This window comes from Coloeus monedula (genome assembly GCF_965178545.1).
Source record: "Coloeus monedula genome assembly, chromosome: 19".
Lineage (NCBI taxonomy): Eukaryota > Metazoa > Chordata > Aves > Passeriformes > Corvidae > Coloeus > Coloeus monedula.
Genome location: NC_138799.1, coordinates 8269549 through 8286037, shown reverse-complemented (window position 1 = coordinate 8286037; position 16489 = coordinate 8269549). Strand labels below are relative to the sequence as shown.

Sequence of the window (16489 nt, the reverse complement as noted above, 5' to 3'; positions counted from 1 at the left end):
TCCCCTGCTGCAGGCGACCCTACCTGGGCAGGGGGGGTGGACTGGGCGATCTCCAGAGGTCCCTTCCAACCCGATCGAGTCTGTACAGACTCTGCGGCTCCGGCCCCGCCAGCCGGGCAGGGGGCGGCAGAGCGGCGCAGCGGCCGCGGAAGCTGCGAGGGCAGCGGGCGGAAGCTGCGAGGGCAGCGGGCGGAAGCTGCGAGGGCAGCGGGCGGAAGCGGCGGCAGCGGCGGCGGCGGCCGTGCCGTGCCGTGCCGTGCCGTGCCGTGCCGTGCCGGACACACCGGAACCCCCGCGGTCATGGCGGAGCGCATCGAGCAGCGACTGGAGGACCGCGTCCCGGAGCTCGAGCAGCTGGAGCGGGTCGGGCTCTTCACACGCAAAGAGATCCGGTGAGCGGGGCCGGGGCCGGGGCCGGGGCCGGTGGGTGAGCGCACGTGGTGCGGCCAGGAGCGCTCCGGGCGCTGATCTCCCGTTCCCACAGGGCCGTCCTGAGGAAAGCCTCGGCTCTAGAGTACAAAATCCAGCGGAGAGCGCTGCGGAAGGAGGATTTCATTAATTACATCCAGGTAGGCTTCACTGAGAGGCAGAGCGAGGCAGCTCTCGATGAAGACCCAGCTCAGTTAGACCCGGCTAGTTTTGTAGTTACCCACGTTGCAAACAGGTCAGAAAACGGAGACTCCTCCTCACCTGGTCGTTCGCCTGTGAGCGGTTGTTGGCACCAGAGCAGGAAGCGTAGCCAGGAGTTGGTGCCTGAGTTTGGGGTCAGGCTTCTCTCGTGTTGTGACCTCTTCCTGTAATTTCTTGTCTCTCCAGGGATATAGACCCCCCCCATTATGGCTTATGTGTTCCTGACTGTAATGTTTATTGTTCACCTGATCATCTATAACAAACTTGATTTGGGGGTTTTTTTGCCTTACTGTTATGTGCCTCATTATTTGCTTTTAAATGTTTCTTTTTCTAGTATGAAGTTAATCTGCTGGAACTGATCAAGAAAAGAAGAGCAGTAAGTTTGTCACTTATTAAGAGTACAAAATACTTTATGCCAAATTTTCTATTGCAATAAAATTAGTATTTTTTTCCTCTTAGCGCATTGGATATCCATTTAAGAAGGATGAAATTGAGCACTCTATTCTGCATAGAGTCCACAGCCTGTTCAACCGAGCTACAGGGAAATGGAAAGTAAGTTTATTTGTACTGAGATTCAGAATTCTTTTTTTCTGCACACCAGGTCATTGTACCAAGAGTGTGTTGTTTGCTTGTCAATGTACAAATGATTTTGTACATTGTGAGATTGATTCTCCTTTTGATTTCCAACAGGATGATGTCCAGCTGTGGCTTTCGCATGTTGCATTTTGCAAGCAGTGGGTGAGTTTTCAAATCCTGATCTTACCCAGGTCGAGATACTGGATTGGTGCTTACTCACACATCTGAAACTTGATTTAAAGATAGGGGTACAAACTTAACTGCTACATGCTGTAATACTGACATAATTTTGATAGTGTTGTTGGAGGTGCTTGGGATTTTGACTGATGTATGTAAATGTAGAGTTTGAGAATGAATTAGTATGACATTTGGTGCTTGCAGGGGCAAAGGTGAGGCTAACTGCATTAAATCTGGTGTACCAGTTGGTTTGTGAGAGCCATAATATTGGTTATACCTTCTCTGGAGTGAATGACTCACTTGTCTGTGAATTGTGATTCTGTTCCAAATATTTATTGTAGTGGCTATCCCGGAAAGTCTTAATTCTGGCGGTTCTGTACTTGATAAACTTATCTGTGCAAGGCTTCATGTTATTACCAGCATTCAAGTGCTGTCATTTCTGTACTGAAGAAGGTGACCTTGCATGGCAGTGAAGGTGGCCAAAAGAAAATACAATCTGTATCTCAGAAAGGGGCAGTGAGACAATGGGTTTGGGACTTAGGCAACATTTGTGTTTGCTGTGTAGTTCAGAAAAGTTGAGTTAGCCATGCTACCCTAATCTGGTGACATTTAAATGCTGGTCACTCGAGTAAATATGAGAAACTTTCTACTGAAGATACAGTAGCAGAGAAGCATCTTTTTCAGAGCAATTGTACTATGGCTAGTAACCTTTCCTACCGAAACTTTGGTGCTGGGGGTTCAATTCAGTACCAGAGTGGGTGAAACAAAACTACTTCTTTTACAGAATGCAAAACATCAACTCAGTAAGGTGTTTTCTACCATGTTGGCCATTCATTCCAATAAACCAGGTAAATAAAATAAATGGTGAGTGCTGAATAAATGCCTCAGCATAGATTGTATGGTGTTGGTTTAAGTTCTTGTAGATCTCGGTTCAAGCTGTTGGGCTGAAGTTCCTACTCTCTGTTCTTTGCCTTGCTGCTGCTTCAGAGAGGAGGGCTCTGACAGGGGTTCTGCTGAGCAATGGGAAGAATGTGAAGCAGGTCAGAATGACCCAATTCCCAGGTGGACTGGGGACTCAGTAGATGTATCAGAAGTGAGAGATGTTGAATGCTCATGACTGCTTTTTGGCTTTTGAAGACATCATTAGATCTGTAGACCTGATTAAACTTCCTGGATCTGCCTGTCTGCTTTACAGTTTTGCATGGGAGATAATCAGTCTTATACTGGTGCTGAGCTCATGTTGAGAGGTTCAATAAATTTATTTGTGTCACCTGTTGCAGCACTGTGGATTATGGCAGCAAAGTGGGAAATGGAGACACGACTGTCATCAGAAAGTGCCAGGCACTTGTTCCTTCGTGCTTTGCGCTTCCATCCAGACTGCCCCAAACTTTATCAAGAAGTGAGTTCCTGTTTTTCTTCTATGATCACTTACTTGATCAATCAGAGCAAATCCGTTCAGCATGTTTCCCAGATCCGTCTGACACAACTGGAAAAACTTGTTTTTCCATCAGCAGGAAAATGTCAAAAATATTAATAAAACCAACCCCAAAATTCCTTTCTAAGGTGCTGTTAAGCTCTGCCAGAACATAGTTGTCAGGCTCAGTCTGGCATCCCCAGTCTTTGTTGAGGAACTTGGTTTTCTTTGGGGGCAAGTTAAGGTTTAAAGAATGACTAAAAAATGGTCACTGCTACCTGTTGGAAATTTCTGGGCAAATACACAGGGCAGATAGTGGTAGGTGCACAAGCCTTCAAAAACCAAGGCTCTAGGACATACGTGGGATGTGGCAAAGTCCTTATTTGTAACTCCTCAGAGCTTGTTTTACCCTGTTTGTGGACGTAGATTTTTATGATTTATCCCCACAGTAATTTCATTTTGTTGTCACTCTTGCAGTATTTCAGAATGGAGCTTATGCACGCTGAGAAACAGAGGAAGGAGAAGAAAGAACTTGAACAAGCAAAGATGGATCTGGTAGGTCAACTAAACTTACTTACAAGATATTGTCTGCTTGTGTATTACATGTTGAATTTCACAGTTTTGAATTAATGGTTAATTTGACAGTGGCTTAGAGAAAGTTTTTGTTCCTGTCCTGCACCTGTGTGGAGCTTTTCAAGTATTTGCTGATGCTCAGCTCAAATACTTCATACATCTGTTTTTTCTTTGCCTTTGTAAAATCTTTTATTACATTCCCCAGTCTTAAAATTAACAGTAATTTCTGGAAAGTAAATAGTCAAACTTCCTATCTCATTTCTTTATAGTTGACTTGTGCAAATTACATAAAAATAGACTTGCATGAAGAAAAACATTATTATCTTCCGATTTTTCTTTCCCTGTTTGCAAAAATGTTGGCTGAGAAAGGACAATAATTTCTTCAATGATATGCTTGATATTTCAGGGGGAATTCAATTACTCTGAAGAAATTCTCAATGGGGAAATGGCTCGCATAGTCTATAGGGATGCTTCTGAGAAAATTAAAGGTGAATGAACATTTCTTGTACTTATTCATGAAAAAGTTGTAATCTTTAATTCAGTTCTGCAGTAGGCAATGCTGATAGACTTAGCTTCAATGCACACACTAAGAGCCTTTTTTCAAATACACCATTTCTTCAGGAGAACCTATATAATGCAGAGTATAAGTTAATGGTGCTGGTAGTTCTGATTCCACGTCTTTCCTGCAGGCTGACATCTCTTCCAGCACAATGGCTTTAGGGCTGAAGAGGCTTAGTGCTGGGTTACAGTCTCAAAACTTGATTAAAAAAGAAAAACAAAGGACACTTCAGAATTACACACCTTTCTTACTTTGCTGAACATTAGATCACAACTGATCAGCTAACACTAGTGGCAAAGAAGTAAGAATTCAGACTAATAATAAACCAGATTAAATTATTTTAAATTAAGCAGGCTTGATAAAACTCAGCTATTTTATTGAGAGAATTGGGTAAAATAACTGCAAACTAGTAGCAGATATCTTTGAGAAATCATGATAGAGGGACGTATTTTAGAAGACTGGGCAAAATACAATAATGAACATTGAAAATTAGTGGGGAAAAAGGACATTAGAGGAAATTTCAGAAAGATTTGGCTTAATTTAATTTGCTGGAGAAATACTGGAAAAAATAAGCATACGAATGATTTGTAAGCACTTAAGAATAGTAGGGTGTGAGTAATGGCTGATGGGGGTTCACAATGATCTGAATATGTCAAGTCATGTCACTTGGCATTTTCAAAGCTAAGTTATGGAGATACAAGATGGACACAATTCATGGACATGTATTTTGTGCAGCTTTGGAGAGATCTGTCCTGAGTGTGGAGCATTTTGTGTTTTCATGGCAGAGTCAAGTGAGGGAGTAGAGGAGGTGCTGATTAAATTTGCAAGTGAAATCAAGCCACAGAAATGGAAAGTGCAATTGATGCAATATGTTGAGGAATTTAGCAAATACTCCATAGTTTTTTCTCCTCTTGAAATGTAGGTGTTGAGTTCCAGCTGGCTGTGCTCTCTATTGCAAAGCTCTTTGATTTTACCCAAGATTTGCAAAAAGAAATCCTTGAGAGGTGAGTTGTGGCTTTATGTTGTATTTTTATTTTATTTTGGTTTGGTTTTTAAGAAACATGTTCTCATAATGTCTCTGATTTATAGTGGATTGACAGGATTTTAAGAACTGAAGGCTGTTCCTCTAGGGAAATAGTGTTAAGACTTATGTAAAGTCATTTAAGAAAAACAAAAGATAAGGCAAGCATGATCTTTAGAAAAGGATACTTGTATCTAACTTCAGAAAGGGCTTTAAAAAGCTACTAAGAAAAGTTTAGATAAAATACAGTTGTCACTGAATAATTACTTCACTTAGTTTCTGTAAATTCACTGCAGGAACTGTGGATTTTCCTAGTGTACTTTCATAGGGATTTTGCGTCTTTTATTTCTCCAGTTGTTCCTCTCAAAAGAAAGATCTCTCTTAACAGCTCCCTGTTAATGTCTGGGTCATTTTATTTCTGGAAAATATCCATATTAAATAGGATTTTTTTAAAAGCTAATATTTTGTCTTTCTCTTGTGGAAAGGTAAAATGGTTTTTTCTCCAGCATTTGGTTACTTAGCAATTAACTACATTTCTATACCAATATAACAACCTTCTTAAACATACCTGGAGATGAAGAATGGTGGCTGTGGGCTGTTACAAGCATGTTGTGTTTAGTTTGCAGACCAGATATGCTGATGATCCCCTGACATGGGACTACATGGCCCGCCGGGAGCTGGAGCTGGGGTCCCTGCAGCCCACAGAACACACCACAAAACAGAAGAAAGTCTCAGAAATGGCCCAGAGAGAGGAACGGTGCTGTGCAGTCTTTGACGAAGCTGTGAGAGCAGTCCCAACAGGTGAAATGTTCTGCCTGCATTTTAACATTTATTTCTGGTACTTGAGTAGCTTGTAAAAGTCTTGAAGAAGGTGATGGCAGGCTCTACCATACCTAAGAGAAGGCAAGCAGTTTTTAGATGCTACCTCTTGGGATCTATTTTATGTGTTATTTGGGTTATTTTCCAATGCATTTATGCTCTTGAAGGAGCTGCTTAATTGAAAGTGCGAGTATATTGCTGGTTAGCTGTAAGCAATGGTTTCGAATTGCCAGTGGAGTGGATATCCAGCTTCAACATCTGGCATTGTCCTTACTCTGAAAAGAGGTTGTTGAGGGGCTATTTGTGGAGTGGTCTCAAACTTGCTCCTGTATAGCCTTTAAAGCCATAGAATAGTTTGGGTTGCAAGGGATCTTTAAAAGTCTCAGCTGAACTAAGAGCTTGATGCTCTTTATAGAGAGCTACTGCCTGCGGCTTGGACTGGGGAGCCATTTAAAAATGTTAATGTTATAAATTTAGCGCCTCTTTTGTAATACAACATTTTAAAACAAAGCTAGCATTAACACTTTGTATCATTTGTATCTTTGTATTTCTTAAAGACAAATATTTGTGCTTATTCTTGTGGTTCTGTAAAGTGTGATATTATGCCTTTGCTTCTACAGAGGACATGTGGAAATGCTACATCACTTTTTGCTTAGAGAGGTATGACAGAAAAACCAACAGTGAAGAATTAAAACAAAAGGTAAAAGTTTATTAGGAAATAATACTAAACAAATCATCCCTATTTTTACTGACTTCTGTAATACCTCAGACAAGAAGCAAATATATTTTGACATTTTATCAAAAAATACTTACCTATGGCCATCATTAAAAATATTCAGTGTCCATCTAGGGGGATCACTGTTACTGCCACGCTCACACGTGGCCTGCCTGAACATGATTAACCTGGGCATAAATCAGCCTTGCCAGTAAAGTGCAGTGACCTCTTCGGATGAAAGCTAAGACTGCAGACTTGTTAGTCATGGAATCACAGAATGTCTTGGGTTGAAAGGGATCTTACAAGTTCACTGACATGTCCTTCAAACCTGTGCTTGTTCAAAGAAGAGGGTGAATTAAAATGACTTTTGCAAATAAGTCTGAGCAAAATTTGGTGCTGGCATGTGGGTAATTTAATTATGCATCTCTGCTTAGGTATGACTCAATTAACTAATTATCCTGTGCAGCTTGGTTCCCTAGCATTACACTAAAAGAACAACGCAGTGTTGTTCTTTGCTCCTTAAGGAAGAGAAGTAAATATTCAGATTTCCACTTGATCTTTGAATGTTTGCAGGTACCTAAAACATTAGACACATAATGTGTATTTAGATGACATGACACAATCCAGTGGGCTTCTTGAAATGCTGGGATTTTTCTTCTCTGTTGGTTCTAGAGGTTGGAGAGGACACTGAATGTGTTCAGCAAAGCCCATGAGTCCAGTTTGTTGCTAGAAGCTCTCTATAAGCACTGGGTAAGAACTGATACAGAAGAAATAAATGCTGAGACTTTCCTGCATTGTTTGTGTGCCTGTCTTTGCCATTTTGAGTAGACACAGAGCGACAATATTGGTTCAGAGCCCTGCTTTTTAACAAAGTTGTGTCTGCTGTGTTGTAGCTTCAGCTGTTGCTGGACTCCAACCTCTCTGAGAAGGCTGTGGAGGTGGCAGAAGCTGCAACCAGCCACTTCAGCCAGTCTGTGGAAATGTGGCAGATGAGGCTGCAGGTGCTGATCCAGCTGAAGAGGGATGATGTGACCCAGTGTTTTGAAGAAGCCATTAAACATGTGAAATCTAAGGTCTGTGCTGCTTTAATGGACTTGCATGCATTAGTCTTGGGCCAGAAACCTCTGATGATTGGTTGTTAGGGTTTTTTTGTTTTGGTTTGTTGTTTTTTGTTGGTGTTTTTTTTTTTTTTTTGTGGGTTTTTTGTTTAGTTTTGTTTGGTTGTTGTTCGTTTTGGTGTGATTTTTTTGTTGTTGTTTTTTGTTTACAAGGCATTTACAGTCCCTAACCATTTTTAAGGTCAGAAATAAGAACTTGATGTTTCACATGCAAATTGCACTCCTGAGTATTAGGGAATTGTCAATTCACTTAAAATTCACATGTTTAAAGTTTGAATGCTTACAGGTGACATTTTGCATGTTCTCCTAGCAGTGAGCTGGTATTTGTGTTTTAAGTAAAAATGTGCTTCCCCTTCTTCACTGTCCTGATAACACCATTTGCCTGTGTGGTATTTCAGCCTTGATTAGATGTGTGCTCTCCTACTCTGTTCCATTTCAAACCCCGGACACAATGAGTGAAGAAAGAGGAAGGTTTCTTTCCTTCTTGTTCTTGGAAGTCACTTTTGTGTACTTCAGTGCTCAGTGATGCAAAACTTGGTTCTCATCCCTTGCAATACGGCTGTCCAGCTAAGGATGATTTGTCCTGTAAGTTAGGAAGGAAATGAGAAGTGATTTCAGTTCAAAGTTGTCTTTCCAAGAGCTGTGTCTAAAGGGTATTTTTTATGGCAGGTAATACAGAACCTGATGGCTTATTGCTGTCTGTTTCTGTAAATCAGTATCACTGTATTTCAGTCATTTGATGTGTTTGCTGACCTTGTAGGGTACTTTGCCATTGTGGACCCTCTGGGTGGAATGGAGTGAGGGCAAAAAGAGCAAGGAGGACACAGAAGCTCTCTACGAGGTACTCGGCTAATCAAAATCTACTTTTATGTCTGTAAATAAAAATGGAACAATGTGGATGGAACATGCAATAAATGCTTTATAATGAAGTTCCTTCATGGATGTATTGATATCAAAGCATTTCAAGCAAAACTGTGTTTGCTAAAAAAAACAGTTGGACATAGACTTACAGGCACAAATATCATTCCCATGCTTCTAAGGCATATGGATGTTTGTAAGCACAACCAATGATGGACTCCTACTTTGTGGTCTAGAATTTTTGCTCTGTTTTCAGATACCTATCTGAACATGGAAAAGAGAATTTTCCAATCTGTGTGAAAACATCAGTCTTGTTACAGAAAAGTCAAGATCAGAACCAGGACTTTAATCTCACTATGTATTTCCTCAGTAGCATAGGGCAAAACGTTTCCTCTTTGCCTGGCATTTTACACTGTGGTTTTTTTCCCTCCCATCTACAACATAGAACATATATTTCAGGTGGAAGCTTGACAGCTGTTTGTAGAGTATTGTGAAACCCTCTGCATGAATGGGTTTATGGAAATGCCAGTTCCAGCTGTATGGAATACTGGAGGAGAAATGTATTTTAGACTTAGGAGATCTCCATCTCTCAGATACCTAACTAGGGAGAAGCACTAATTGGGCCATTTAATTATAGGTTATGTGATAGGTTTATTTTTTGTTTGTTTTGGTTTTTTTTCCTTTTAAACTTGCAGAGATCCTTACATGCCACAACACCTGCTGAATCTGTGACTATGAAAGAAATGTATCTTGACTGGACTTACAGAAATGGTGGTTATAAGAAAGTTAAAAGACTCTTTACCAGGTAAAAGTTAAAACCTTCAAACTTGATTGTTCTAGAGTATATGTTAAAAGTCCTTAAGTCTAAAGTCACTTACTTTATTTCAGCCTGTGTGAAAATCATCCATTTTCACTTGACTTCTTCAGGAAGATGATCCAAATAGAAAAGGAGCAAGTAAGTTGTTGACTATCCAATTAGTGCCTTGTATTTGTAAAATACAGTTCTAACTTGGGGTTTAAATAGGAAGCAGAGTAGTGATGTTAGTCTGTGGTCAGTTCATGTTTGTTCTCTGCAGCTGATTCACAGGATGTGATACAAACCCAAGTTCTATGGTAACTAAATCTTCAGCAGTGTGTGCGTGTAATTGCCATGACTCTCTTCCTTTGTCAGAATCTAATCACACTGCAGATTCATTTCTGTACAAAATAAATGGCCTTTTAATACCTTCCTTTGTTAGGAATCCTGCAAAATGCTTCATCTGAGAGAATACTATGAACGTGCCTTGAGGGAGTTTGGTTCAACAAATACTGGTAAAGGGATTCTATTTTTTATTATTTATTCATTCATTCACTGCTGCCTCTTTTATTTCCATCCATTTCAAAAGGTAACTGTTTGTTCTGCCCTTGTGTGCTTGCTGTCATTCAGAGTGGAGCTTATTTCTTCTGTGCTGTTAAGTGTAGGACACTGCAGAGACCCTCCACTGTCAGCCCAGCGTCATTGGCAGTGGGATGGCTTCAGCACAACTAGGAGCAAATCAGATTCTGACGCTGGCATAAGAGATGTGTATCACTTCTAATTTGGATTTATGAACAGTATGGAGCTATATATTTATAATCAAGATTTCTGCAATATTCCTTTTAAGAAAGTACACAGCTCAGTTACTGTTGGATTATTTCTGAAGACATGACTGTTCCAGCTGGGAATAGAACCCGGGGTTTTGCTCCTCAAAGGGCAGAGATTGTAGTTTCACAAAGTAAACCTTACTGCATTAATATCAAGACACTTAGAAAAAGAGAGTTTCTAGTTAGGCTTGGTATTAGGCTTGGTCTGTTAAGTAATATCTAGTCAAAATCTAACCAGAACTTCCATTTTTTTTTAAAGACCTCTGGCTGGATTATATCAAGGAGGAGCTAAGTCATCCCAAAGGCAAACCACAAAACTGTGGGAGCATTCACTGGCGAGCTATGAAGATGTTGCAGGGAGACCTGGTGGAAGATTTTGTTTCTAAATACACTTTATTGCAAACTGGACATTTATGAAAAACTAGACATAGTTATAACATGACTCTGCATTTTTTCACTTCTTTGTACAAAGGTAAATATATTCCTGGATTTTATTAAAGTTTACCTTCTTCACATTTTATGTGACAAAAAAGAATCATCTTCTCTGTTGCAGTAATTTTTAGTGTTGATTCTGCCAGGGGCAGGTTCAAGTGCAGTCAGAGAACCTCTGAGGGTGTTTTCATCAAGACTTCCGAGAGCAAACTCTTCATCCTGCTTAAACATTCAGATAGTTCTAGTGCATCAGTTTTTACACTCTGGAAAGCTAATATTGCACCTAAATGCAAAAAACCAAAACCAAACCCCATGGAAACTACACCTGTGTCTTTTTATCTTATGAAGTTGAATCAGAAAAGTGGAACGCTTTTCATTAGGTAATCAGAAATCAGTAAAAATACAGTATTTATTGCTTCCTAGCCTTGAAATCATCTGTCATCCTCACAACAAAAAGAGAAATAGCCTCTGCAGCCACCTTGCATTGGTGTTTGCATCGTGAGAGTGATGAAGGGGGGTCGAGGGGAGCTGAGATCCATTAGCAGTGTCCCTGAGGTGAGAGCAGAAAGCAACTTTCTGTCCACCATGAGAAATCAACATAAATGCTATCCTTGGACCAATAGAGAAATGTAGGGAAAGTACAAGAACATGCTGCAAGCGTTCTTTTGTGCAATTTCCCGGTGACAGAAGGGTGACATAATGAAAATACAGCGAAATATGTCTTGATTTTGTACTCAAGTAGAAACTGCAGCTCCTCTCAAGCAATGAATTCCAGTAACTTAACTAGCTGGGAATAAAGTTTGGAGCAGCAGTCTGGTAAGATTGCTCCTTTGACCAGATCTGAAGTACATCCTGCTTTTGTGTTTACCAAGCTTTTAGCCAGGCCATCTCCTCCACTAGTTCCCACCTCATGTCTGTTACTGAGATTTCCTTACTGATAACCACACTTTCCCTGCCCCTTATGCTGTTACTCCCTCTCCTGAACCACTTCTTGCTTCTTCAGTTGCACAACTAAAAGCTTTTAAATGCAAAATTTGGAGTTTTTAAAGTCCAACAAAGCTGGTAACTCCATCATTTCAGAAAATGGGCCCTTTTTCTTCAGCTATTCTGGTTCCTTGCAGAACTTTGCTATTCTCCCCAGGGATACACATTCCCTGCAACCACATGTGCTTGACACCTGCCACAGCTGTTCAGCCAAGGTGCTTCCTGTCTGTTCCTGTTTTGAGCATGCTGCTACCACGAGGCCGGAAGGAAATTGTTATCTTTTGGCAAGGGCAAAACTCCACCCAGCCATGAGAGGTATTGATACCTTATTTACAATTTCTTGAGTGAAAAGGGCCTTTCTCAGAGCTCTTTTGTCTGTATTTCTCCAGGGTGCAGTCTCCACTACATGGTGGTGTTAGGTCATGGTTGCACTCGATGATCTCGGAGGTCTTTCCAGCCTAAGTGCGTCTGTGATTCCGAAGCTGTGCACGGTGGGCTCCGCCGGCTGGGCGCTGTGGGCGGTCGCGGCGTTGCAAGCACCGAGGCTGGAGCGGGAGCCGTCCCTCCCAGCCTCTCACCCCGGTGCCGCACCCAGGCCCTCGGGCACATCCGCGGGCCCGCCCTCCTGACGTCGCCCGGGGGTGCTGAGGGCCGGGCGGTCAATTGTGCCCTCAGGCGGGGTAGCGGTCTCGGCTCCGAAGGTTCGGGGGTCCCGGGAGCGTGGGGCGGGCAGCGGAGGCGGCGGGGCTGCCGTAAGGGCTCGCCTGGAGTCCGGGCTTGGGCTTCGTCACCGCCGCGGCCCCTGCGGGCCCCGGCTTCCCGCACCCACCGCTGGTTCCCCCTTGTTTCAGTGGAAGTGAGAGGAGAAGACGCCGTCCCTTTTCCTGTGCGCCCCTCAGAGCAGCTGAGGGTTTCCTTCTGCTCTCCATCCATCTTGGTCCAGCCCCGCAGGGCTGCTGGAGGGTCCGACTCGCTCCTTTCCCCTCGGCGTGTGTGCTCCAACCGAGTGGTTGATGCAGTGTTAGTACTTTTTCCATTCTTTGTGTCTTCATTACCTCTGATGCTTTCACAGTGTGATGCGGTTCCCAAAGGGGCACGTTTTGGGTTGGGGTTGTGGGGGCGAGTGAGGAGATGGGCTGTTCTGTGTTGGCTAATCGTAGGGGTGACCAATGGCAGCAGCAGAATTAGCCATACCTCTGCAGGTTTGCCTTCTAAAGTGAAAGCCTGTTTGTTTTTAAACCTCTGATTCATCAACGGAACAAATGGAGGGGCTTGGGAACACTCAAAATGTGGTAGCAGTTTCGTGAGCAATCAATGAAAGGTGCTGCTTCGTTCTTTAAAACTCTTGTAGGTGATGGCTGCTGTCACTGAGGCTTCAAACTCTGGGGGGAAACAGCTTCCTAATAATAGAGAAACTATGATCTGGAAGCCCAGAAAAGGTAGGACAAAACAAAGCAGGTCGTGAATATTGAAACTTGTGCACTACTTGAGACATATACTTAAAACCTTTTGGTGGTGGATGGGAAATGCCTCTTTACTTACTGCACTAAATTATTTCCATGCAGATACTTAATCAGTATGAGGGTTTTTTTAAACCAGAACCATGGTTTTTCAATTTTTTTTTTTTTTTTTTTTAATCCCTGCTGTGAAAGAAGACTGCTGGGTCCTTGGCCCTAGTTTAAAGATTTATTTTCCAACAGGAGTCTGTGGAAAATCCTGATTTGGGCTGGTGCTGTGGTGCCAAGCTATGTCTACTCTTCCCAAGCATCTGAAATGTGAAGCAGCTCTGTAGTGATATTATATATAATACGTATATTATATCTATAGGAAACTGCATGCATTACAATAAGATTAGTAGTCACAAAGCGCATTTGTGTACCTCTCTGAATTATTGTGTGCTGAGCACTTAATTGTTCTTGTTTAATTTCTGAGTGTATCTGTTGGCACTTTCTACTGGTTTTAGAATGTTTGGTCAAGAATATTCCAAATGTTCCTGATGGCAAGTCTGAAGAAAGTGAATCTGCTTCTACCTCTCCCAATCAAGGTGATGTCAGTGGCTCTACTGATAATGGTTGGTACAATATATATGCTGACCTGGATGTGTGGGATAGTGAAGTCTCCAATGTACCTGAGTCTCCAGGGCAGCAAGGTGCATCTGAGTATGAGGTGGAGGACTGGGATAAAGAATTGGAGGAGGCTACATGTGGTCTTTATGGTGAGTACACACTTACTTGGGCTTCATTTGAGTTTTGGGTAGTAGGTGGTTGGAGGTAGGTGCTTTGCAGGAGAACGTGTTTTAGTAACTCTGTGTTCTATTTTGGGAAGCAATTTCTTCTTATGTTGATGTCATGGATGTGTAATGCACAATTTTGTTGTCAAATACGGAATTTAGGTGGTGGTGTGGAGTTCACGTGAAACTCTTGCTTCAATTGAATTCTTAGGGAGTGGCATGGTAAGGAGGAGAATTCCATGTTTCTGTTGAGTTTCTCTGGTGAAGCAAGTTCTCAGTGGTGTGTCTGTTATTCTGAAGCAGAAGAGAAGGGTACCTGGTGTGCAGGAATGTAACTTTTTTTGTGTAAAAATTCTTCAAGAAAATTTAAGGCTGTTCATTATAATGTCTCTATAGAGCACGGAGTTCTTTGGGACAGTGCTCAGTCTCTGAATATGGTTTGTTGCTTTTACTGTAGGTTTTTGAGGGGTTTTTTGTTTGTTTGTTTCACTTTGTTTGGTTTTATTGAAGCTTTATCCTCCTAAATGATTGTGCACATGATCCGTCCCATGGACAAAAGTGGCAACGAATAGAAGGAGTTTCACTCACACCTTTAGAGTTGAATTATTCCTCCAGTTTGTAACTTGTTTTTATGGTGACTCACATGTTAAAGAGTCTCAACCTCCCACTGGCCAGGCTGGTTGTTAGCACAGAACGGGTGGACAGAGTTTAGCCAGCAGTCACTGATAACTTGCTGTGTCTTTGTTGATGCACAATAGTACAATTTCCATTTTCTTCTCATTAATGTGTATATTTTTGTAATTAATACAATTTTCTTTGCTTAGGAAATACGAATTTTCTGTTTATTTTAATACCATAATTAAAATAAGCTTTTGTATTTAAATTCCATTGTTTGATAATGGAAGAAAGTGGGAAAGTTTTTGCAGTCTTTCTATAAAACCATTCCATTTAAAAATGGAAATACAGTGTTGGTTTTTACACTGGGTAATCTGAGAAAAAGACTTCCATTTTTGGAGGTTTTCCCCTCTCTTCCATTCTGAGCTTTCATTTTAATCTCTTATATGCTCAAATTTATGGAATGTTTTGAATTTTGTACTGGAACTGTCACAAGTTTTTTTTTTTCCCCTTTATTGAACTTGCTCATCCCACCTGTAGCTCTTTAAATCCTCAAAAATTAAGGCAGCTGTGATTGTTGGATTCAGGTGCTTCTGAAGGATACTGAGTACAAGTGTCTGAGTTGTTAATGGCTACAAATACAAAAATGTGCTTGATTGGTCATCTTACAGCTTTTTAAAGTGTCTTAAGATCTTGCTGTGGTGGCTTGTTTGGCAGTGCTGCTGGAAGGCTGACGTGGGATATTGTGTTGAGTCCTCTGCTCCTCATGCTCTGGGCTTTTTCTTTGCTCAGTGTCTGCTGGCTAGAAATCTTTATGCTTCTGTTAAAACACTTTGCCCCATTTTTGTGCTAGATTGGTTAAATACAGGCCCATTAGGTTTAATTCTGGCCTAGTGGAAATGGTCAGAGCGAGCTTTTACAGGACCCCACCCTCCTGTTCTGTCCAGTGACCCAGTTCTTAAAGCATTTCAAGGACTCCTCATTGGGATGGTGTTATGAAAACAGCAGGGAGGGGGAGGGCAAATAAAGGTAATAGGTTTATGAGCCTTTTATTCCCAGGGAAAATGCAAAGAAACTGCATGCCTTGTAAGAGCTGGTGCCAGACATTCTGAGTCCCAGGTGTATCATTAAACTTTCTGGAAAATTGTTTTGTCTGTGTGGCATGAACCTTCCTTAAAATGAAGATGTTGACAAATTCAGTTTTCTGTTTGCCTTTTTTTTGCCTAATTCATGAATGCTGGCAGATCAAATTGAAATAGTGAACTGGAAGATGCCATAGACCTCCATAATAACCTGCAACACTACACCACTACTTTCCTGAGTATCTCCCATGGTTTAAACCTTTTATTTTATCTTCTTTAGATGCTGATGATCTCTCCTGTGGAAGCTTTGAGGAAAATAATCTTTTCGGCTCTTATGTATGGAAAGAGGATTGGTTTTACAACCCAGGCTGTCACCACACACCTTGCTTTGCTTTTCCACCACAACTTAGAACAGTTGAGAAGGGCCAGTTTGATGATGCTGATGAATGAGGTTGACCCTGGTCAGAAATAAATTTGGCTTCTGAGCTGGATTATGTTCCTCACCCATTGAGCTGTGTCAAGTCCCTTGGCTTTTTTGCAGAGTTGGGCCTGAGGCCAGAAATGCCAAAACCATTTCCAAGGTTTTGCTTAGACTGTTTCTGAGCTGTTCACAAATTGACCACCCTTGCCCTGGAGACAAGAGTGTGGGTGCTGGCTGTAAGGAGTCACTGCATTTCTGGAGATTTTGTTTGTATTGTATGTTACTAGTTAATTGCCTGAGGAGAAATATTTAATTTCTAAACTTCAGCTTGTTTGCCAGGCTTCTGTCAGTTTTGTCATGCTGATCCCTGTGTTTTTGTGTAACTTGTAGTTTTCTTTCCTTTTCATTTGATGCTGTCAGATTGGTTTGGATAGCTTTAAAAACTCTCCCTCCTTCAAGCTTCTCTGTTGTATTTCCATATGGTTCTAATGTCCATTTGTGATTCTGATACTGCTGTTTAACAAAATCAGCTGTGGCAAGTACAGAAGGAGTTGTTTTGTGTTTTTTGTGTATTTCAGCATAAAGGAATTACAAACAATGATACACATTTTGCAAATACACGTGTTGATTTATAGGGGGGCC

At 41.5% G+C, this 16489-nt stretch overlaps 2 protein-coding genes across 3 annotated transcripts; both read left to right on the top strand.

Annotated features, from left to right (window-relative positions):
* Positions 1–221: 221 nt before the first annotated feature.
* On the top strand, positions 222–11718 carry UTP6 (UTP6 small subunit processome component). Of its 2 annotated transcripts, XR_014226981.1 has the most exons (20): positions 222–392; positions 485–569; positions 965–1006; positions 1090–1182; positions 1321–1368; positions 2168–2231; positions 2664–2782; positions 3275–3352; positions 3777–3858; positions 4852–4933; positions 5570–5751; positions 6390–6469; positions 7157–7234; positions 7378–7557; positions 8363–8443; positions 9156–9265; positions 9349–9415; positions 9699–9771; positions 10343–10555; positions 11637–11718. XR_014226981.1 is itself a non-coding variant. In XM_082294280.1 (19 exons), exons 1-19 carry the CDS (start codon positions 301–303, stop codon positions 10498–10500), a joined length of 1794 nt encoding a protein of 597 aa, XP_082150406.1. In that variant the 5' UTR covers positions 222–300; the 3' UTR covers positions 10501–10608. The 2 variants fall into 2 exon arrangements, 1 of the variants encoding a protein (XP_082150406.1); XM_082294280.1 differs by lacking the exon at positions 11637–11718 and having other exon boundaries at positions 10343–10608.
* A 1135-nt stretch (positions 11719–12853) lies between these two features.
* On the top strand, positions 12854–15876 carry COPRS (coordinator of PRMT5 and differentiation stimulator; the record flags this gene model as incomplete). Its single annotated transcript, XM_082294202.1, has 3 exons — positions 12854–12938; positions 13463–13714; positions 15707–15876. The coding sequence occupies 3 exons, from the start codon at positions 12854–12856 to the stop codon at positions 15874–15876; spliced, it is 507 nt and encodes a 168-aa protein (XP_082150328.1).
* Positions 15877–16489: the final 613 nt, after the last annotated feature.

Coding starts and splice junctions, on each gene's coding strand:
- UTP6 (XM_082294280.1), top strand. CDS start 301: ATGGCGGAGCGCATCGAGCAGCGACTGGAGGACCGCGTCCCGGAGCTC. Junction 1,183..1,320: donor GAGCTACAGGGAAATGGAAA/GTAAGTTTATTT, acceptor GATTTCCAACAG/GATGATGTCCAGCTGTGGCT. Junction 9,416..9,698: donor TCCAAATAGAAAAGGAGCAA/GTAAGTTGTTGA, acceptor TTCCTTTGTTAG/GAATCCTGCAAAATGCTTCA.